The sequence below is a fragment of the Macrosteles quadrilineatus genome, unplaced genomic scaffold (assembly GCF_028750875.1).
Source record: "Macrosteles quadrilineatus isolate MER2022 unplaced genomic scaffold, UCM_ALF_1.0 Scaffold_4__1_contigs__length_99947679, whole genome shotgun sequence".
NCBI classification, from domain to species: Eukaryota; Metazoa; Arthropoda; class Insecta; order Hemiptera; family Cicadellidae; genus Macrosteles; species Macrosteles quadrilineatus.
This window is the reverse complement of record NW_026542597.1, coordinates 27,674,619-27,698,899: the sequence shown is the minus strand read 5'-3', so window position 1 is coordinate 27,698,899 and position 24,281 is coordinate 27,674,619. Positions and strand designations below refer to the sequence as shown.

General features: G+C 33.4%; 1 protein-coding gene across 1 annotated transcript; it reads right to left on the bottom strand.

The window, feature by feature from the left end:
* Window positions 1–220: 220 nt before the first annotated feature.
* LOC128991835 (serine/threonine-protein kinase polo) lies at window positions 221–23,603 on the bottom strand. The gene is made up of 11 exons (XM_054415043.1): window positions 23,261–23,603; window positions 16,633–16,883; window positions 16,170–16,367; window positions 15,782–15,877; window positions 12,936–13,138; window positions 12,590–12,700; window positions 5,827–6,102; window positions 5,296–5,449; window positions 4,144–4,390; window positions 3,665–3,907; window positions 221–1,967 (listed from the first exon to the last, which is right to left on the bottom strand). Exons 1-10 carry the CDS (start codon window positions 23,351–23,353, stop codon window positions 3,707–3,709), a joined length of 1,830 nt encoding a protein of 609 aa, XP_054271018.1. The 5' UTR covers window positions 23,354–23,603; the 3' UTR covers window positions 221–1,967; window positions 3,665–3,706.
* Between the last annotated feature and the right edge of the window lie 678 nt (window positions 23,604–24,281).

The following is a 24,281-nucleotide window of genomic DNA, read 5'->3' as shown; positions in this document are numbered from 1 at the left end:
GATTCCTTCTATCCTTGAGGGTCCAGGGACCCAACAAAGAATAATGTTGCACTGCCCAGAGCAAATACTGTTGTTAGACAGTCCCAGACCATCATGAATAAGCTGTGTCAAAGAGTGCTTGGCTGCTTTGCTGTCACTTTAAAAGCCCTGCACTCCAAAAACACATCTTACCTAGAAACAAACTGTTTCTATTTAGCAAAGGATGAAAAAGAATCACATGTCAATAAACTAATATTTATTTAGTTCAACAACTCAATAACGAGTTTTATAACAGAATCTGAACACATTGTGTTATTGTGCAATCTTATAGCTAAAAGGCATCAAATATGAAACAACTTTGACTTTGACCAGGCAGGCACGTATTGGATGGAAGAAGACGAAAAACAATCTGTAGTTCTTACGTTACCTTAATGTCTGGATTTAAAAAATATTTGAAACCCAGTCTGAAACACTCTTTGTAAGTTGACTTATCTATGTTTTAGACCGAATTTACTAACCAGATCTTTGAATGGGTGTACAGATTTAAGGACTTAAAACTTATTTTATAGTTGTCACATCCATCCTTCAAACAAAATACACTCATTTTTAAAGTTGTGATATGTACAGTAAAAGTACCGTACTTTACCATTTTAAATTTTGGTTCCAAAATACAAATATTGATATATCATTAAGGAAGAAGAAATAGATACAAAACTAACTTACATAAGGAAAGTGTTCAAGATAGTTGAAAGCACAAAAACAATACACAACACAATTACAAATAAAACATTATTGACACACAATAAAAAGGGTTAACAATATGGAGGACATAGATTTTTTAGCAACAGACACTGGATTCATCAAATGAATTAAGAGTCACTTGGAGTTTGGGCAAAGGTTGCTGACAGCTGTACCAGGTGTACCAATGCTGTACCAGGTGTAAGTGTACAGGCTTAAGTTTGTCGTTTCATCATGTAACTTTAAAAGCATTTACCCATGGTAAATAAGTTAACAGCCCTCAAGAGGCCTAGAGATCTTTGTCTTGAACTTATAGAATGAAGACTTCATTCCCTGAACAGTAAAAAGTCCACTACAAAATAATTTTACGTTTCCCGACAACTATACATACAATATGTTAGTAACATTCTAATACGTATTCAAACCTTATTTCAAACTTTGATGCAGTGTATTTATAGTTTTTTTAAGGTAAATGGCACTAAAGGTATTTCATTTAAATTAATTTCATTAGATGAACACAATAATTTTAACTAGTATTGAACTACTATCCAGACAAAAACAAATGTACCCTACTTTAGAATGTAGTTATTGCATCGGTTCCAAACATTCTAAACTTATAGTTAAAATAGCAGTAATAATCACAGTGTTGAAGAAAAACGAGAAACAGACTGGTTTTAGGACACTCTAATTCAAATAGTCAATAAGTAAATTTTACTAACACAACAACAAAGAGGAATACAAGTAATTTTATTAAAACTAGGCTATACAAAATCTTACTAAGAATAATTGCCAGTATTCATTGTCAAATAATAGATCAATATTAATTAAATATATACAAATTTTAACTAGCCTACTTAGTTTGTGTTTATTAGTGAAGGTTTTAAGAACGTAGCAGAAACTTTGTAGATTAAGTTTGTTCTGTTGTTTGATGACAATATGTGAACTGTCAACAAAAATTAAGTTCACTGAAATTTAAAAATCACATTTGAACAAATTTATAAAAATCTGCTTTTAAATACGGAGAATTTTAAACTTTCTGATAAAATACATAGTAGAGTAGGATTTTTAAGAACAGTACACCTTTTAAATGAATTCATTAATAAATATTTTATATAATATAAAACTCCAACTTAGACAATACGATAAAACATAGAATACTGAACATTAAAAAAATAATCTCTATTACAATATAAATATTAATATATACTCAAAATGGCGAGCTACGTCTCATTCTACAGACAGGTTTGAACCTGTAACAAACAAAAATACTATAAATGTAAAGTAAACGGTACCAGCCAACTGATAGAAACATCTCCCATGAGCTACTGTACCTGTACAGAGCCATCAACTACACAAGTGGCCCACTTTTTATGAAATTTTATGAAACAAAATCACAAAAATTGCAATAACTTTTGAACTGTTAGGCCTATTTACAGCATTGAGGGTTGTACCACTTTTGTTAAGGGTTAAAAGGACCACGAAATTCTAAATGTAAAATCGGCTGTTATTGTAAAATGAATTACAGTTTTATTGGAATATCACAAAAAAGTATCAAAATTAAAAAATTAAAAACGCTCTGGAGGTACTATCTGACTAAATACCTACATACAAAATTTCTTCAAATTAGGACCATAGGAGTAGTCTATAGCTCGTACACATACATACACTTTGAACACTTTTTGGGTTCAAAGGGGGATCCTTAGTGAATATTTACAGCCAAAAATTTGAACTAGAAAGTTTTGACAAAAACAATGGGCCTACCTTTCTTCATATACTATGTATTGGAGGAGACATTAAAAAGGACAAACGTAAACAGATATAAAGCGTAAACAGAATAGTCCGACATACTCGGTTACCCAACACTAATCTGACTCATCACTGTCTTTACGGTTGCTGGAATTTGGTTGGAAGTTTTATGTCTTTACGGTTGCTGTTTCAGGGTCAGTGAACAAAATTTGTAATGTAAGAACAAGTACATTGCTCTGCTTTGCTTTAGTATTATTCGTCACATTCCATATGGATGTAAATATTATACATTTGACTCTACATAATCCAACTCTTACATTTGAGTAGAAGTGAGTGAGCCTGAGATTTACAATCAAGCTTAAGCTTTTTCCGAGCTGAGCTTTTTTTTAAGTTAATTAGGCCTAACAAAAACTTCTTTTAATGAAATTTAATGTTAATAATATTAACATATTATGTAGAGTAAAATATAATTTGTTTAGTAGATAACAATAGGATGAAATGAGATACTGGTTTGTAGTAAATCTAATCTTAGTTTCTTTTCTTCAGAAGGCAATTTTTTCTTTAAATTGGAGCAGTTATTGACGAAGATTACAAGTGAATATTAAACTAATAATTTACTATTCCAACAATAAACAAAACAAAACTTATTGATATTTGACAGCTTACTATAGCATTAGCGTAAAAGTTATTATTTGAAAGTAGAAAATGTGACAGTCGTATGGTAATCATAGAGGTGTGCAAGTCTGAGATTTTCAATCAAACCGAGGCCGAGCTGAGCTTTTGAAAAATATATTGAATTTACGTAAAATACAAATAACAAGTTTGTAAACAGAATGATAACCCGGCGGTATTTGAGTCCAGAGTTGAGTTTGGACTCAACACACTGAACACTGCCGGGTTAGCATAGTCTGTTATAACTGATCAGTTACCATAAATGTTTTCTTCTGTGTTCGTATCGTTTTGTGTAAATGTTAGTTTATTTATGTGTTAAAAATGTGACGCTCTTCATATGAAGTAAGGAAACATCCTTTTGTGATGATGGATCCAAATAGGATCCGAAACTAGTTGCAACTGCAATCGAATGGATAGCTTAATTAGCAAAAACTAACATTTTCATGTTTAGCTTTCCATAAAACTATCCCTGATCATATAAAAATTCTTGGGAGAAGCTGAGCAAAATTAAGTAAAAATATCAACCTACCTTGAAAGGCTTTGGAAGAGAAAAGTGAGCAAAGCCCTCCAATCAGTTTTGAGGGGACATCAGTTCTGGAATCTTCTTGTACACGTAATGAAGACACTCAGCGACTCGTTGGAACTGTGGCTGAGAAATGTACGCTTCTAGCGTGCTTAGCCGGAATGTGCGGAAGTTTTTCTTGTCGTCTATGATAGTCACGGCGGACATGAGTGGACACACGATCACCTTTGTGTGGTCCATGAAGTTGACCTGACAAATTTATAGTTTAAATATACAGTTTACGAATAGAGTCATAGTTAAAAAACAATTTTGTATATAATAGGCTTATGTGATGAAGTGTTAATAATGTGATTTGAAAATTAGTGCCATGTAATTTATTAACTGTAATCCCAAATTTGACAGTATTCATGCAAATAATTGTACAAAAAAATGAATAAAGACATTTTGACTATCGACTATTGGATTTGCAGACCTGTTGTACACACCTGTATTGTTCCGTTGGTGAGCTGCATGGTTACTGCACTGCTGGACCGTTTCCAGCACTGCATGTAGGGAACCCTAGTCAGTCTGTCACACTCTTGTCTCGCGTGCGACGCCCCAGCCTTGATTAGATGGTCCGTCATGTAACGTCGGAAGTACGACAACAGCTTCATCTTCTTCTCTATCTCCGGAGGAGTCGCGTTCATCGTGTAGTAAAACTCTTCACCAGTGCGCTCAATGTAGTGAACGTCCCTAAACAAGTGGATTTTGGATTTTCAAACTGACAATATTTCCCAATTATCTTGTTGGTTTCAATCCATTTTGATATTGCCCACTTTGACGTATTGTAATAAAAAGGAGTCTCGACTATTCTACCTTGGCCAACTGCGGTAATGTCAGAAAAGCAAAGAAGTCAGAAATCACACACAACAGTTTGTAAATAAAAAGTAACTAAAATGAACTTCAAACAATTTTTTATTAAAAAAGGTCTATTACACAAAGGAAACTTCCCCTTGGCACATGATGTAGGGTTAAACGTAAGAATGATATGAATGTTTGTCTTGAGACCATAAGAAAGATGTTAATTTCGAAGAATGTATAGAGGGGTGATCTAGGCTAATATGTTACACAAATTTTTTTAATTCATTTTACATTTTTACTGTAACGTTTTTGTGAGTTGTTGTTAGTAAGATTTATAGGCCTGCACAATACTTGGGATGCACTAACCATGGGGTTTTTTAACTTTTGTTGAGTAATTTTACAGGTTAATTATTAATATAGTTTTATCCTATAAATAAATTATTGATATATTTACATTACTACCGTTCTATGACTTTTATTGTACACAATTAATCTGCTTACACCAAATAATCCTCTTGACTTATGTTTTGATGCTTTTCAATGAAAAATAATTGTTAAAACTGTATCAAAATGTTAACTCTTTGATATGTTTAGAATAACTAATTCTAGTGAAATAAATGTAGGTAGTGTTAATGAAAGTCGACTGTGTCAAGAATTCACCACAATCATTTATTGAAAATTTGATGAAATATTAAAAAGCATTGAACCAGTTTGACACTTGACTTGATACTAGACTCTTCTGAAAATTCTATTACTTGCATAGTAGTGCTACATTCTATGGGTGACAACACACTTACGTCTGATTGGGCAACAGTACGATGCGAGTCTGATCATTGAACATGACCCCGACACCATCGTCACACAACTGATAGCCGAAGCCATACTTGTCACTATAGTCCACCCACTTGCTGATCCAGACGAACGGCTGAGCCGCTGGGTCGGTCAACTCCTCTGTCAATGGAAATAATAGTCAGTACTGGTACAGATAGCCAACAGAGACTTATTTTAACAATTTGTGAAAACAAACACATAAAAACATAACAGTAAGGAATTTATAAAGTAAACATTGTCACAAATAATTAACATACACTAGTTGAATGAACTGCAAAAATAGAGCATGCAACTGTCAAAATTCTATTTGCTTCCTTGGTTTTTAATATACCTACTTCCTACTGATAGTTGTGTGACAAGAAAAATGCTAAGGCTTAACTCTTCTACAGAAATCGGTAATAACTTAATTAACATCTGTACGATGTCAATAGCTCAATTCATGGCTATTATTACTAAATCTAAATCGATCACAGGCACAGGGTAGGCCTACTACTTACCAAGGTTGGAGAGTGACACAGGTTGCCTCTTAGCCTCGGAGGGTCGGTGTGCGGACAATAGAGTCTGCAGTTGTTGGGCCAGAGAGCGCAGATGAGCGGAGCACTCCTCTGTAGTCTTGTTGGGCATGATGGGCACACTGCCCGCGGCCGGTAGACTCTGTCTGACTCCCGGCCGGCTTTTGGGCACCAGTCCACTCACTGCTGTCAGTGTCACTCCTGGCAGCTTGACAGTGTTGGCCGTCCATGCATTCACCTTCGGCACCGGACTATGCTCATCTGCAAAAATAAATTATTAGAACTACACTCAATCTGGAGCCAGCTCGTTACTACGTTTGAGTAACACCATTGATCAGTGGATACTGAAGAAGGAATCCCTTCTATATGGTCCAGCTGTAATTGTTATAAAAACATAGAATGTGCTTCAGTTAATTCACTTCTTCCTTAATTATTGTTACTGTGATCGTTTGTGTGATAGACTATATAAACAATACAACATAGGAAGTGTACAATAAGTTGTCTGTTCAGTTTAGGTTAAAAGTCTGTGTATTTGATATGAATCAGTAACTGACAACAGCACTGTTGCCAGTTAAATTAATTTCCATTATTCTAAAACTTTTCAAATTAAATAGAAATATAGTTACAATTAAATATGCATCAGCATTACTTTTACGCCTGGTACTTGGTTGCATAAGAAAATTGTATTTTTCTATTTCACATACCCTTTCTTGGCACCGAACCCTATTTGGGCTAGGTACTCCAATAGTTCAGATTAGGCCTAGTTGTTTAGCAAACTTAATTAGCTCCTGCAATCACAAATGAACCCGTTTATTTTGTAAAGAAACTCTGTGTCAATATTTAAGTCAATAGTTTGAGTAGGCCATATTGATGGTCAAAACCAGGGATTTTAAAACTTAGGATACAAATAACTACAAAATTAATGAAATGATTACTGTATTAGGTATGCAATCAAATAAAAACTTAAATAAATTGACTCCAGAAAAAAATATAGAAAATAAAAATATGCGACTTATATACTTTGAAACCCCAAAAATTATGTTTTAAATAAACAACAAACACTCAAATAAATTAGGGATAGACGAGATTGGATTTTTAGTTCGAGACGAGACGAGATTTTTTATTTCTCATAAAATTTCGAGACGGGATTTCCCTTCTCATACACAACGGGAAATGCACGTTCAAAATTTTTACCTGATTTTGTAAAATTGTTTAAATACAAAAATAATACAAAAATTTTTATAGTAATAAATCATTCCTCACACTGCTTACACTTAACAAAACTTCTCAAATGTTATTAAAGTAATATTATTATAAAATAATTAAAGTAATATTTACATTTAAAGAATTAATTAAATAAGAACGCCTTCGCAAAGGAAACGCAACTACAACACGCTCCTGTATTGCGGGTATTGCATTGACTTTCTGCAGGCGTTTTTAATTTTTTTTTTATTCTCGTCTCGATAAAAATCTCGGCCAAAAAGAAATCTCGTCTCGTGTAACGAGATTTAAAATTTCCCGAAAATTTCCCGAAATTTCGAGACTTGACCATCCCTAAAATAAATTAAACTCCTGGCACTTGAAACATAAACAAGGATACAGTATTGGTTTTTTTTTTATTGGCCTAGTGATTATTTTCTTTTAGTAAATATCAATATGAAATTGGAATTGCATTGTACGTTCCTCCAGAATTAGTATTATGTCACCCCATTTCAGTTCAGAATATTATTTTTGTTTTATCAATGTTAGTGGTGATCTTTTTGCTTGAGCTTGTGTATAAATTGTGATATTAACAATAAAATAGGCCACACTCCTAATTCAGACAATAACAATAAAGAATTAGAAACAATTAGCAGGTTAAATTCAGCTAACCGAGCCCTTTATGTATGTAACAAATTGTTTAGCTCAAAATTACTATCACACAACACCAAATTACGTATTTACAAAAACCAATATTTAGACCAGTTATACTATATGGATCAGAAGCGTGGGTAATGACTAATAAGCAAAAAGACAGATCAGAAAATAATAACATTTGAAAACAAAGTCCTTAGAAGGGTATTTGGCCCGGCGCTTGAGGATGGAGTATGGAGGAGAAGACATAACACCGAGATTAGGGAGCACTAAATAGACCCATCCTGCTTCCCCTTAGTTAATTTTCTTTTTCTCAACGTAGTTTTTATAAGGGAAAACCGCTGAAAACACAGCTTCACAAGTGGCTGATAGACAGACCTGCTTACTCCATGAAGGAATTCCTCGAATCCTATCTGAATCAATAGCATGCACTAAATTCCTCATCATTAGGGGTGTGCGATGCATCGAAAATGCATCGAAATTTCGATTCGATTCGATTCGATGCATCGAATCGCGATTCGATTCAGTGGTGGTCAAAAAACGATTCGATTCACGAGGGAGTCAGTATCCATATACGAAAAACGCCTGCAGAAAGTCAATGCAATACCCGCAATACAGGAGCGCGTTGCTGTTGCGTTTCCTTTACGAAGGCGTTCTTATTTAATACATTCTTTGCATTAAATATAGCTTTAATTGTTTTATATTTTTTTGTTTTGACATTGCAAATGATTAGAGGTTTGTTTTTTGTCTTGATGTAAGCAGTGTGTGAAATATTTTACTACTGTGAACCTAGCCAAAACAAGGTAGGTTACTCCAAAATCATTTTAAAAATAAGTCTGAAAAATTGTTACCTAATACTTAACTAGTAAGATTAATGTTATAGACTGATTCATTTGGTATTTTTGTTAGGTGTCTGCTGGTCCCCGTCCCCGAATTTTTGTTGGGGCAAAAGAAAAAAAAAGAATAATTTATTTCCAAAGAAACACTCTTATATTATTATATCTATTATTACAGAAGAATTAAAATGTTCAAATGAGAATTAAAAATTAAGTTGGCTCACGACCTTTAAGAATAAAGACACAACAGAGCAATTGCCGCACTGCCTCTAGCCAGAGCCAGGTCTAGTCGTCTACTGATAAGAGTAACAAGCAAAAGCCGTGACGCAACACTAACAGTGCAAAGAAAACAAAGTCAAAAGAATAGAAAGACTATTTATCCAGACATACTAGTATAATCATTTATTGTTTATTCAATACCTAATTAAAAATATATTTTATTATTTTACATAATAAATTATAAACAAAAGAAATATCTGATATAGTGAACAGATCTGTATCTTGGTTAGATGGGGTTAAAAAAATATATTTCTAAGATCCAATACAATATTTACAACTCACAAATTAAATTGAATTAATTTCTTTGAAAATAATCTCTAACAGTTTTGTGTCTTTGAATAAAGAAATATATTTCTTTGTCTCTACTCCCTTGTTTCATCACTTGCATTTTGTCTGCAATTGAAGCAACTGGGTAGCAACCGGGTGGTGTAAGAGGGGAGGGGGAGGGTCTATGACCTTGAATTCACACATCGTTGCCCGGGCCTGGCTGGTGAGACTGATTCATTGTTTTTGTTGACATACTACTACCCTTCCTTAAGAGAAAAAGGCCCTGCTGTTCCAAAAACATTGAGGGTAGTTTAAAAACATTGACCTGTGTTGCCAAGGGTACTAGGCTAGAAGATAGCATTTAACTTTCTTGTCTCTTGATTTAATATTATTTTAATCTTCTATATATTATTTAAGAGTTACTTTTCGGGTACCTAATTAGTTGTGATATTGTTTGGCTTTATTTTATGGATTTTTAATTCTTTTCATTCATTAGCTATCAAAATCAGTTGTTTTAGGATTTTAATCTCTTGCAGTAGGTCTATACTACTGTATGACATGATATGCATTTTTTAGTCCTTTTTAATTATACCATAAACAATGTTTGTATGTTATTTACTGTTTTTTAGTTTTATAGGAAATTAGTTTACACAATATCTTTTCTTCAATGAGTTCTCCACTTGACATGTTGCTTCTAGCCTATTACTATTTTAGGCCCTATAAAAATAATGTCTAGGTAAAGCTGTACGCCTACTGATGCCAATAATAATTCTTTATTTATTATGATGTAACAAATAATGTAAGTGTGAGGTTATTATACTAAGGAGGTTAGGAGGCAGGGAATGAATGATACATATTGCATGGTGGAAACATATTATTTTTATTTTCTTCTTGCTTGCAGTCCTGAAGCCGGTCCACAGGCCCTAAACTTGTGATATGTAAATTTATTTCTTAATGGTCTTTTTATATTAAGTTCCATTCAAATTTGTTGTAATTTAGCTACCGGCACCTATTTAGTTATTTAAACAGTTATTAAAATGAGAATGAATGTCTTGATAAAAAAAATATTTTCTTCTTTCTTGCAGTTGAGCCAATTCAAGTAAAAATTATGAAATAGGCAAGTAAAGCAGCTCACTGGTATTTCCAGCAGTTATTCTAATACATATGATTGAAAATAAATATTTTTTCACCTAAAATTCATATGTTAAGTATGAAATAGGCCTAATACCACATCAACAAAAATTTGTATTACACAAATGTGATACATTTTAATTATTGTTAATCCACTCAATTGACAATTATGAATAGAAAAATACCGTATTGCTTCGAATCGAGTTGCATCGAATCGAATCGAAAATCTTTTGAATCGAATCGTTGCTTCGAATCGAAAATTTTTTGCTGCTTCGCACACCCCTACTCATCATATTGTTAAGCACAAAAAAAAATTCTTGTACTAGTTTTAAGTTATATTTTTGTATGACGCCATTGTATTTACTTAATGAAACTACAAATAAAGAATGATTTGATTTGATTTATAAGTTGTGTGTACGTGAAACCGCGCATTTATCAGGACATAGCCGCTTATAACCAAGGCCCCGCTAGAAAAACAGGCCATGCTGCAGGATCCATGACGTCACACTTGTGGATAGATTCATTGCCATATCCCATGTTTTAGGTAGGCTGGCTTTTAACAACTTTAGAACAACTATCAACCACTGTGACGTAGTGTTGCGCTGCCCGCAGTGCAGCATGGTCTGTTTTTCTAGTGGGGCTTTGATATAACGCAGACTCCAAGTATTTTTTCTAATCTGTCATGTAAATTTTTGTTGCTTGAGGCAAAAATGAACAATTTTAACAGCAGAGTAAATATAAAACAACTTACCATCACTACTACAAATCATAATTAATTGTCATAGATCATGAAAACAAAAACACTTACACAGCAATTACTTTTGCCAAAGTTCCAAATGACTAGGGTTAACAACTGTTTTCAAAATATAGAGCAATGCAATCAGCAATTTGTAACATAAAAAAGGAATTTATAAGTTAAGTGTTGAGCATATGCCTAAGCTTTTTTTATAATGAAGTTGGACACAAGTCTCCAAATCAGCTGCACATAATAAAAATTTACTAAAATATTAAACTTTAAAAAGAAAAATAAACAGTATCAGCATTCTGACACATACTTTCTCCCATAAGTTTGTCAACAACCTTTATCATGTGTAAGCGGTGAGAGTAAATATACGGAAATGGGATTAGTATAATTTTGTTCAGAATTTAAAGGACTACATACTAAATTTTTATCAAAATCGTTCGGGCCATTTTTGTGAAAATCCGATTTTTCCGTTATTTTATGGGGTTTTTATGAGAAAATAACATAATTTACAATAACTTTTGAACCATAATTTTTACATAAATGGGATTTGTACCATTTTGTTCAGAATATAAAGGACTATAACATATAAAATTTTTATCAAAATCGTTCGGGCCGTTTTTGGGAAAATCCTATTTTCCCGTTTTTTATGGGGTTTTATGAGAAAACTCCCATTAAAAATTAATTTTTTTTTAAATTCAAAAAAACTATCAATACTTTAAGGAGCATAACATACTATGTTAAAATAAAACAGGATTTTTTTTTCTAAAATCCTATTTTTCTTTATTTTATGGGGTATTTATGGGAAAATAACATAATTTATTTTGTTCAGAATTTGAAGGGCTACAACATACTAAATTTTTATCAAAATCGTTCGGGAATTTTTGAGAAAATCCGATTTTTCCGGATTTTTATGGGAAAATCCCCATTAAAAATCTAATTTCCCAAAAAATGAAAAAAATGCCTGGAGATACTATGGATTAGAACCTACATACCAAATTTCATCGAAATCGGACCACAGGTGTAGTCCCTAGCTCTGTACACATCCAGACATACAGACACACACAGACATCACTTCGAAAACCACTTTTTTGGGTCCGGGGGGGGCCCAAAACGAATATATCCACTCAAAACTCAAACTCGAAAATTTTGACAAGGAAAACAATACTTTCTCCATATACTATGGTATAGGGGGAGAAAGTAAAAAGTGTTTGTTACTCACATTATGTTCAATGAAAAGTATTTTTCTTCTATTTTTCCCCCAACAATTTTTAAAATAAAAATTATATTACTCAATGAGTTAAAGCACTATTCATTATTGCTTGATTTATTTCATATTCTGATTACGGTATATCCAGAAGTTGTGCTAAGGTCCAGAGGGATATGAAGAAGTTTGGGCTAAATGAGGTCGGAGGATGCTGCCAAACATACTTTAGGCTGTGTCGACGAGGCCAAGTACAGTCCGAGTACATGTGGCCACTTCAAGAAAAAGATTCATTTCCACACAGTAAAAACTTTTAAAATTAGTTTTCACAAATTTTAAATACCGTACAATTTTTGTACTTTTTGTTCAGATGTTTTGGTTTGATTTTCAGCTTTGAACATTAAATAAATCTTTTACACTAACTGTACCACTCACTATTAAATTCTTTGAGAGGTCTACGGCTTGGACTGTCGATGTTCTTGAATAACGTGTCATTTCTAGGTGCCATAGTGAGACATGACGCTGGCAGCTGCTCGGGTAAGAAACCTGCAACAAGAGTAGAGTAGTAACACGGATGAGAACATTTCAATATAAAATTACGAAGAAATAATCAGGATAAGGAACTTCAACGTTTAAAAGTAAAAAAATGTAAATATACATAAATAAAACTTTGAAACTTAGTTGACTAACTAAGTTAGGCCTAGTTAACTTAACTTAGTTGGTCCTTAGTTCGGTTTTGATAAGCTTAGTCACTAACAAACAATTGCTACATTAGATTTACCTTCAACCATAAACTCGCTAGCAAGAATCTGTTTAATGGTAGGACGCTTATCGGGTTCCGACTGGAGCATTGCGTTGATGAGAGCACCAGCAGGACGTTTGGCGATGTTACTGGGCAGTCGGTACTCACACCGTTTGATACGAGAGTACGTCTCCTTCAGTGTTGAAGTCTCAAACGGCGGCTTGCCCACCAACAGTGTGTACCTGTCAAGAGGGAAAGTTTATTAAGAAATGACTGGGTGGAAAATTACACAATACTGAAATAAATACAATAGACAATAGACAATTGCAGAAAACTATAACCCCCGAGTGTACTGATATAGTATATCTATATAATTAATACGCTACATGAAACTTTGTCGGTTGAACTCCTCCGCCATTTGTTAACCGATTTTATCCATTGACGTCTCATTTGAAAGAGCGTGTCTCGTAGATTTGCAAACTGGCCTTACATTTCTGAAAAAGTCCCGTGGGCTCTGCCCCAGTGGCTTTGAAAGTTCCCATGTTATCCTTATGAAGAACATAATTGCTTACATGTTGATCAGCTGTATAATTTAATTGCTGTTATTTATTCTTCAATTCAATGAAACCCATTGAGTACATTTATTTACTATTTGAGTCTGTGTAAACATAACCCCCAAGACGGATGGTGTTAGTATGGTTGAATCTTAAATTTGTGTATTTATCGTTGTTTTGTGTCGCTATGACGGATCGTGTTAGCATGATTGTAACTTAAATTTGTGCATTTATCGTTGTTTTGTATAGCTATAATTAGTTTATTTGTTGTTTTTTTTCTTTTAAATGCCCCCGACGCGACGACAACGAAACATAGACAGGAGGCGTAATCATGATAACGACCGCAGTTACAGAACAATAGCGCGTAATAGGCTTAACTCAACACAGTCAGCACCTGACCCTGGACAATCTCAACTATTAGGTTACAAATGCTCCCTATCACTACCACAAAAACCACTTTTCGTTCTCAATTGGCCCTCTATCAATGACCTGTGTTGCCTGTTCAGCGAGGCATTTTGAGAAGGAGAAAACCGGCCGGATTGCTTTAGGTTTTATCAATAACGAAGATAAACATGGTCTGAGTTACACACCAGTAATCTTTGAGTTGACTCTTTGAAACTCATTGTAAATATGACTGTTATTCGTTTTGAAATAACTTCTGTAATACTTTGCAATTGCTCGAATTCAAGCAACATGTACACTAGTTACGTACTAGTGCGGAAAATAGGTGTTTACTGTTTACCATACAAGTAGGGTGAATGAACACATTTTGGTGAATGAACACACGAAAATTGACGTATATGATATTCTTGGCACACTACCCTAACAAAAAAGGCAACATCTGCAATGTTTCACACCGACTTGACAATCACTAAGCCTACTCATCTTCTCTAAGAGGTTATGTGTTTGTTTATATATTTGATTTTTGTAACCCCTCGCTGCTGTTAGAATATTAGACAAGTAACTTATCAAACTTTTGTTGTAATTTTTTATTTATAGAATTAGATTAAATTTAGTGTAAATTTTTGTTATGTTTATGATTAGGCCAACTTATGTTTATGAAACATGAGGTGTTCAATAACTAAAATATGTAAAATCAGCCTGGCAAAAATAATTTAGTGTGCAGTTGTACATAATGAAATCCTATTTGATAAAGCGGCCGGCAATCATCTGTTTTTCAGACTAAATCCATTTGTGGAAAGTCAGTGAAAACATAGTAGTATTGCAGAAACTTCTTTCATCCCGTCTTTCTGGAAAATTTTATAGCACTAAGTAGTGATGGTCAAAACCAGAAATTTTGAATCACAAAACCGAAACCAAAACTTAAAAAAATCGAATCCCGAATCTCAAAGCCCAAACGCGAAAGTTTTTTACTTAGCTGGTTACAAAGGTCAAGGTTACAAAAAATACACATAATACTAAAATATTAAGTATGTAATCAAAACTGAAAGAGATAGACTCCTGACCGTGACATAACATGAATATGTGAATGTGACTGATAATCTTAAAACCCAATACAACAAATAAAAAAAAAAAAAAAAACAATTAAACTTAACACCAACATAAACATGAATATTAGATTAATTAGAACATTAGTGGTCAATATTTCTTTGTGTTTCAGTTTCAAAAATAAAACTGTCAAAATCTTCAATTTCGAAACTTTTGAATCTCGAAACTTGGTGATTGAATCTCGAAACCGAAACCTTTCCTAAGTTTTGATGGTTTTGAGATTTGAGATTCGGTTTTGACACATCACTAGCACTAAGTGTTCTTTTATAACTTAGCATTTGTTTCTTGGGCTGTCAGCTGCTTTCGACCAAATCTTATCTCTGGCAGAGATTTAAACAATATTCTTTAATATTTGTGAGCAAACCATCCAAGTCTTGCTATTCTTATTTTGAAATCTTGATCTTACATGTCCCAAAATGTTGTATAATAAATTTGTTTCAGACTATATAACGCTCACTTAGTCTTCCAACTGATATTTAATTAGGGTACATTATTTTCTGCATATTATCTTTTCTTATTGTAACCAAATAATATAGTGACCATCACAACTATTTTTTTGTTTGTTTCATGAGTACACCTGTTTCTAGGTTGTAACTGTAAGACGGAAAATGGGTGAAAAGTATAAACAGTAAATAAAACATATTTCTGTGCCTATTAAAAAAGATCAAAAATTTGAAGAGAAACAGTTGAATCATTTCATTCGAAAATATATAAACACTAACTGTACCAGTAACTAAGCTTAAAGATTTTTTCTTTTGTCTTTTGTCCAAATTAGAACTTTGCTCGTAATGTTTCTTTAAGTAGGCTAGTCTTAAAACTCACATGATACATCCAATCGACCAAACATCAACCTCGAAGCTGTGTCCCTTCTTGTTGAGAATTTCTGGAGCAATGTAGTTGGGAGTTCCGCAGAGAGTTCTTGAACAAATTTAAGAATTTTAGTCAATTTGAAACTGATTAAATTCAATTTACATCGGTGTAATAACATAACGACTACCTAACCTACCTAGTATTTTATGTAGCCTAATTTTAAATTTTCAAGTATACAATGAATTTTTACACCAATATAGGCTCCTACAAAAATTGCTCCAAACAAACATTGTTTATGGCCATACATAGTTTCAACTATTTGCTCCTTCTAAACAGATACAAATTGTTTTTAGACAAATTACTAATAACGCTTGTAAAAAACATTCAGTCTGCCACTTACTTCTTACGTTGCCCTGAGTACTCAATTTTTGCTGCCAAACCAAAGTCCCCAATCTTCACTTCTACATCATCATTGATAAAGAGATTTCCTAGTTTCAGATCCCTGTGGATGATTCCCCGATTGTGAAGGTACAAGACACCTTCCAGGATCTGTTTCATGAAGTATCGCACCTCAGGCTCCGTCAAGGTCTTTCTCCGTCTGCAAACAGAACATAGCACAAAAAATTTAAGAAACAATCTCCTACATGTGGGGGTTTATCGGGGTGGGGGGGGGTTGAAGGGGGGTATCGAAGGGGCACTTCGAGTCATGTGGATTTTTAAGAATATGTTCTGAAAGTTCTCTTATTTTCTTGTAACCGACTGAATCACAGTTAAACTTTTTGAATTACTGTTTGTTTCCCTTAAATTTCCCAGTTAAATATTTTACCCACATTTATTTTTAAGCTGGAGAATATATGACTTACCTGTGCAGTTCCATCATTGATCTTTTTCTACACAGCTCCAGAACAATGTAAACAAAATTTTCATCATCAAAAAAACTGTGGAAGCCAACAACGTTCCTATGCTTCAAACTCTTGTGAATCTCAATTTCTTGGACCATCTTTTCCTTTTGGTTGTTTTTTGCCAGTAATTTTTTAGAAACAATTTTTCCAGCAAATGACTTGTGTGACGCATTACCTTCTTCAGTAATTTCATAGCATTTAGCGAATCCTCCCTAAAAGTAACATGTTATTAATAACAACTTTGTTGTATTAGGCCTGACAGCCTAAAAGCCATTGAATAAAACATTTCACAAGATTTACATATCATCGTCAATTAGATATCTGTAAATGAGATCATTCATCATGACGATTTTAGATATCTTTCACTTCCTCAATACATTACATTGCTAAGGTGAGTTTCCCAGATACCATTGTAGTGTCACAACAAGTCACTTACAACATCTCTCATCAATGGATCTTTTTGGCACAAATTACATTTAACTTAGCCTAAGCAGGAAAATGGGTAAGGAAACTTAAACCAGTCGAGAACCTAAAAAGGGCTAATACACCAATCAATTAGGACTACCCTACTCAAAATAACCCAAATCATTTTTAAAAGTTAAGTGAAAAATAAAAAAAAATGTGAAATAGGCTATCAATGTGCAAAAAATTACATTTGTAACTTTGAAGAAGATATACCTACCTATTATTTTTCAAACTTAACTGCAAGTTTTAACGATTTTGAGACATATAAATGTTAAAAATTATAATTAATAATATTAAACTATAAATATTAAGTTAAATTTAGCTTAAAATGTTTCAACAAACAAACATAACTTCTTTTACCGTAAACTTTTAATTACAACACATTTTGTTATCATCTTTTCACATACAATTAATTTTTTAGTAAATCATTTATTTTTGTAAAAAAATACAACCGACTTCAAACGCTCTAAAAAGAATGAAATAATTTCAATAAAGTAAACTTTTGTATTAGGCAAGCTCACGTATTTCAAGTCGGCGCGGCTCAAACTGCAATATGATTGAAATTAAATATTGTGTGTATATTTTGAAAATCTATAAATTGTAGCTGGATAACATAAATATATAAAAAACATACTGAACTGTTTTGTTTATATATTGAAGGAAATATTTTCTTGTATTTTATGTTTACTTCAGAATAAATGCATTATGAAAATAACACACACAAATGTTCTATATGAATAGGAAAATAATTTAGTTTGATATTATGATAGGGAAAAGAAGCTAGTTTAGTATTAAAACGTTACTTTTCCAAGTTAGAAACATTTAAATGCGTTAAAATATTTTTAACGATACTCGTTAATACCACTATAATGCCGATCTCTGATTACGGTAATAAAATAACACTACCGCATAACTATGAAAAAGACAGATTAACACCTTTAGTTATAGATAGTCACCTGCAATATGGACACCCTCTTTAAATTTTGTATCAAAAATCATCATAGAGCCGCGCCGACTTTAAATACGTGAGCTTGCCTAATACAAAAGTTTACTTTATTGAAATTATTTCATTCTTTTTAGAGCGTTTGAAGTCGGTTGTATTTTTTTACAAAAATAAATTATTTTATGATTTTTAGTGACTGTATAATTTTTTATATATTATTTACTTGAGGATTTTTGATAAGCAAAACTGTTTGACACAATCAAAAGTTCCACAGAACAATCATTATTTTAAAACTGCTTGAGTCACCTGTTCAGGTTACATAATCAATGGGTATGAAAATAAACATTTTTAGATATTCCTTAAGAAGGAAAGAGTTGTCCATTACATTAGGCCTAATGAAAAACTAATTGTCTTTTCTAGATACATTACTGAAACATATATATGTTTTTGTAAGTCAGAATATTCAATACTAATAACAGAATTACTGTATACACAAATCAGGTCAAACGTTAAAATACATTTTTTATAGTAACCAAAACAAAATGCATTTTTCTCAATGTAATTTTTTCAATGTGTTCTCCATGGCAAGAAATAGTTTATTGATCAGTATGAAGCAAATGTTTTATGAAGAATTGTCTGAATTTTCATTTAAATGGTTTCAACTAACAGCTGTAGGAATGTTATTATTATTTATTGCCTTCTCTGCACAAATGTAAACAATCTGCACAAATGTAAACAAAACAAATGTTGAATATTTAAGGTTTTCAGAATATTTCACCGAAACAAATATTATACAAATATTATTATTATATATATAAGGTACCAAATAGAAATTCTCCTGGTTGTTTTGGTGGTGGAACCACACTGATCGGTAAAAGAATCACAGAGAAATTGGTGAACATACATAGAAAAAAAAAACATCGCCACAAACAAATTGAGAACCTCCTCCTTTGTTGGTAGTGGGGAAGTCGGTTAATAAAACTTGGATTAAATATCACGAAAATTGATTATGAAGAGTAAGTAAAATCCAAGAATAAAAGTTTGCAACACCTTAGTACGTCTAGTATATAGATATTTTCTTCAATTCTCAGACTATGACTATGAACAACTACTAAGTAACTGTCAACAATTTTACTAAACATTTTTTAATTACTCCATATTCAAGTGTATCATGTGCAGTGTGTAGCTGAATCTTCTCTTTATACAGGGTTAGGCAAAAGTCTGGAACCCCCCAGTTAAATTTTTAACGCATTGCGGTAGAAAAACCAAACTCGGCACATATTTCCAACATTAGAAATTGGACGATAACGTGTGGTAGTGGGAAAACCAAACTCGGCACATGTTTACAACATAAAAAATGCACTTTTTCTTTAAAGTTAGAACTTATACCCGGCCCCCAAAATGGGATATTTTGGGGGCAGCCCCAAATTTTCAAATGTAAACACCTATCATGTGACCCCTCATTTGTAAGGGTTTCTCAAGACAAATTAAATGGTGCAAACTAGAGGTCAATACTGCACCCCTAATCAAAATGGCAATCATTTTGAAATATCCCCTATTAACTTTTTAACAGGTTAGGCCTATAGCAGGAAAACTAAACTCAGCATAACTTTATGGAAAAAGAGAATTCACCTTTTGGTCAGTATTTAAATATTAATTTTTTAAAGTTAACTGGGGGTGTCCAGACTTTATCTTGCTTGTTCATCTTAAATAATTAAAATGGCCGCCATTTTGATTAGGGCGATATTGACCTCTGGTTTGCGCCATTCAATTTCTCTTGATAACCCCTTTCTTTAAAATGAGGGTTCACATGATAGGTGTTTACATTTGAAAATTTGGGGCTGCCTCCAAAATACCCCATTTTGGGGGCTGGAGCAAAGTTGTAACTTTGATGAAAAAGTGCAATTTCTTATGTTGTAAATATGTGCCGACTTTGGTTTTCCTACTGCAACGCGTTAAAAAGTTAACTGGGGGGTTCCAGACTTTTGCCTAGCCCTGTATTAATAGGCAAGAATGTTTCTTTAAAACCTTTTTTCTCAGCTCGTGTGCATCACGGGAAAATCTACATGCCCCAAACAGGTTTTAACACATGGCAAGTGTACGCCCCCCCCCCCTAACTCCCCAAAATTGACTTTTTAGGTCTATAAAAATGTTATTTTTGTATTCCACTTCAAAAAATAAGTAAGACCACAAAATTTTAGATAGTTATCCTCGTATTTCAATTCTTAGTAATTTTTGGAATTCTCCAAGGGACACTTGCGTTTTGAGTAGAAGCTTATAGAAATAGTGACAAGGGAATTTTATAGTGATTTTAATTTAAAAGAGCATAGTTTGAAGTAGGGCAGATTTAAGGAAAAGAACAATACCTAACTCGATCCAGTTCAATCCGATTCAGTCAGTCATAGAGCCTTTGCCGTAAACAGTGTTCGTGAGTCGCTGCAGCGACGCATGACACTCACTACAAAAAGCGTGTTACGCGTCGCTGCAGCGACGCATGACACTCGGGGGGTTAAAATTATAAGTTAGGACAATAATAGGTTTTTTACATTAAGTACCTCCTTTATTGGACTATATTGTGAAGACAATAATAGTATTTTTACATACCTCCGTCAAATAGTCCAATAAGTGATATTGCTCAATAGCTTACATGTTTCGTTGCGAAGACAACATTTTCAAAGCTTGCAACTCGTCAAAAATACATTTAAAACACGGTACGAATACATGATAGACATTTAGATAGCGCCATCATAATACTGATTAGGTCCGGCGCGGCGCAGGGTTGGCAGTAGACTCATATTTTATGGTTAATAAACTTTGAGTCTGCTACGGTACCAACCCCGCGCCGGACCAAATTAGTCTTATGATAGCGCTATCAAAATGTCTATCGTGTATTCGTACTGTATTAATGTTTCCTGTGTTTTAAATATGTTTTTGACGAGCTGCAAGCTTTGAAAATGTTGTCTTCGCAACAAAACATGTAGCGGTAGGCTAAGCTGTTGAGCAAAATCATTTATTGGACTATTTGACGGAGGTAGGCCTATGTAAAAATACTATTAGGCCTATTGTCTTTCTTAACAATATAGTCCAGGGGCCGAAAACATGAATTTTGATCCTAAGTTAGGCCTAGGCTACCTTATTCCCTTGAGGGAACAAAAAACAAGACTCGGGTACTAACAGTTCCACAGAGTCTACAATATATTATTGGATAAAATTTGCATTTGAAAATATTTTAGGCTACTAACTAATGTTTTTTTATTGATTCTATCTTATTAGGTAAGGTTAGCAATCAGTTTAGTTTATGATAAAGCACAATAGGCCCTTAACTTATAATTTACAAAATTGCACCATTTTATAAACTCATGTAAAAAAATACACAAAAACAAAATGACACTTTGTAGATTTAAGTACCGGTACCTACTCTCTTTGACAAATTACACAACATCAAAGTAGGCCTAACTTGTTTCTATAATTTAACCTTGTTTGTTATTATTGTAAACATAACTTGTAGGCTACCTAAATTGTAATCCAAACTGAACTACACCTACCTTCCTAATTGCTATGGAACAGTGTAAAATATTCATCTGAAAGAGACCCTAACTAAACATGTAGGCCTATTTGCTTATCGTTACTCAGTTCTTTCTTTGTCCAAGTTATTCACATGTATAGGATACTATAGCCTACATCCTACTTTACTCTTATTGTTACTTTTGACATTCCTTTCATTGTTATTATGTAGCCTATGTATGTGTAAGAATCATAATGTCAGCCGACTACAACGGACATTGTAGGCCCCTTTTTAAAGATCTGGGCATTCTTACAGTCTTCAGTCAATAAGTATTGAACATCCTAATACTTCTGAAAGGGAATGTCCATCTGTTTGACCGAAGAGAAGTTCATCACCGCTATGACATCCGGCAAGCACTACACCTTGACATGCCGCGATGTCGTCTCACCCGCACCCTCAAGAGCTATCCTCGCTATGCCATAAGGCTTTTTAATACCTTGCCGGAAAAGGTGCGGGATATGAACATCAACTATTTCAAAGCAGCCATCAGAAATAGCTTGGTAGATAGGCCACTGTACTCGCTGGAGGAGCTGAGTGAAGAGCCCCTAGAAAAGTTATATAAAAGCCCTTCCTTAAAAATGGGGAACACGTTTTACTTACCGCCACAGCCTGATTAAGTTTATATGTATGTAAATAGTAGTGTTTATTTTTAAATGTATATATAATAACGCAGTCTATCCGACATTGTCGGTCAATGATACAGCACACAAGTATCAAGTAAGTTATCAAGTATCAGGTAAGTAGCCTATGGGCTATCAAGTCATAATGAGCAATTTACAACTCAATCAAACTGTAAAATTTGTGTAAATCGGTTGGCAAATAAATAAATAAATAAAAACATGTTAGGCTTATAAAGGCCTTTATTATATGTTAGGTTTAATAGGCCTGAGTTAAGTTATGTTCATTCAATCGTAGCCTTACTTAAATAGCCTATTATACCTAACTGGGTGGTATCGGTATTAGGCTAGGCTATGAAAACAACATCGCATACTTAAGTAAGTTAACATCCGATAGCCTACCCTTAGAAACTTAATACATTGTAGGTTCTCTGCAGAACCGTAACTTAAACCCCAAAACTCAACTAGAAGCATGCAGCACAACCAAGTTAAATGGGACTCACAGAGCTTGCGACCTGGATCTACCTCGCTGTCGGCTTAAAGTAACACTCTTCATTCCTATCCTTTGCTTTCTATCAAACTGGTACCGGTAACACTTTTTAACCTACTGCCAACAAGTGTTTGTGTCCTTTCCAAAAAGTCACGCCAATTAATTAACTCAGGTTATCTTGTTTTACAGTTATTGATTTGTATAGCCTAGGCCTAGTTTGGTCTAGTACAAAATCCATCCAACTTTTTACTTAATAGCCCTACGGTAGTCTAAAAAGGAGACATCAAGTAGGCCTAACTTAGGCCTATGCCTAATTCATAAATAAGAAAATTAGTATGTTAATATATTAGTATGTTAGGCTTTATTTACTTAACGATATAACTTAGAGTTATAAATTTGTAAATTCTCAGCCACTACAAAAATCAACTAGGCCTATAGCCTACCATTTCGTTCACACCATGCTAGGAAGACATTTGTGAACATCTTCAGTAGAAAGTTGAGAAACTTACCTTTCCGAAAAATCGTCCTTTAATGTACCTTTTCTTAGCATTCTTGTCTATAATAATATCTGGAATCGGTGTGTCCTCTTGATTAGACGACATGTTTCTTAGAGATGAAAACTAACGTTGAAAACAGGAATGAACCAGGCACTTTTGTAATCTTAATTTGTATGGAAAGGAAATTTCAAAACTAAGGCGGATTTTCCGATAAAAATGTGTATTTTATGTATGATTAATAGAAACTACATTAGACTTCACAAAGTAAAAGGTTTAACAAGTTATAATCAAGGGTAACTTAGGTTGAACAAAAGAACTAAAATTGGAGGGATTGCTGAAGCAGGTGTCTGGTGTGTACAATGCAAATGCACAACGGGAAAATCGTTAACTCCGTTTGAGTTTCAAATAAATTTGAACATCTCTGGGCTTGACTCCAAGTGGACTTGAAGTTGAACATGGAACAAGATTGCCAACTCATTTCATGAAAAACTGCAGACAACTTTAAATATATTTAAGTACGAACATGATAACTTTGTATTCCATTTAATTATGTAAAAAGTCAATGGCTATTCATATTTACAGAAATTCAATATGATAGAAAGAATCATCAAGTGAAAATACTAATATTAGATTAGGGTCATTATTAAGGATTACTAGCGTGTACTAAAAGATAAACAACCATAAAATCGAAGAAAATGTATGAAGCATTTTTGTACTATAAGATATGAGTTATTTGCTATACGAGCTTGTTGATGAAGATATATCTCGGATAACAAAATCTAATAATCTATACTTATTTAATACGCAAGCAGGATTTTTGTGACAATTACTCCTCCAAAACTACTGAACCGATTGACATGTTTTTGAAGTCATTGGAAAGAGCGTAACGTGAAGTTGTGCAGGAAACTTTCTCTTTAGGTAAATAATTAGAGAGTGAGGCCCTGGGGCCCTTTAAAGTTTCGTATTTCTCCATAAGATTAACATGGGAAACAAAGATTGTTTTGAAACTCCAGCTGTTGTCAGAAATTAAATA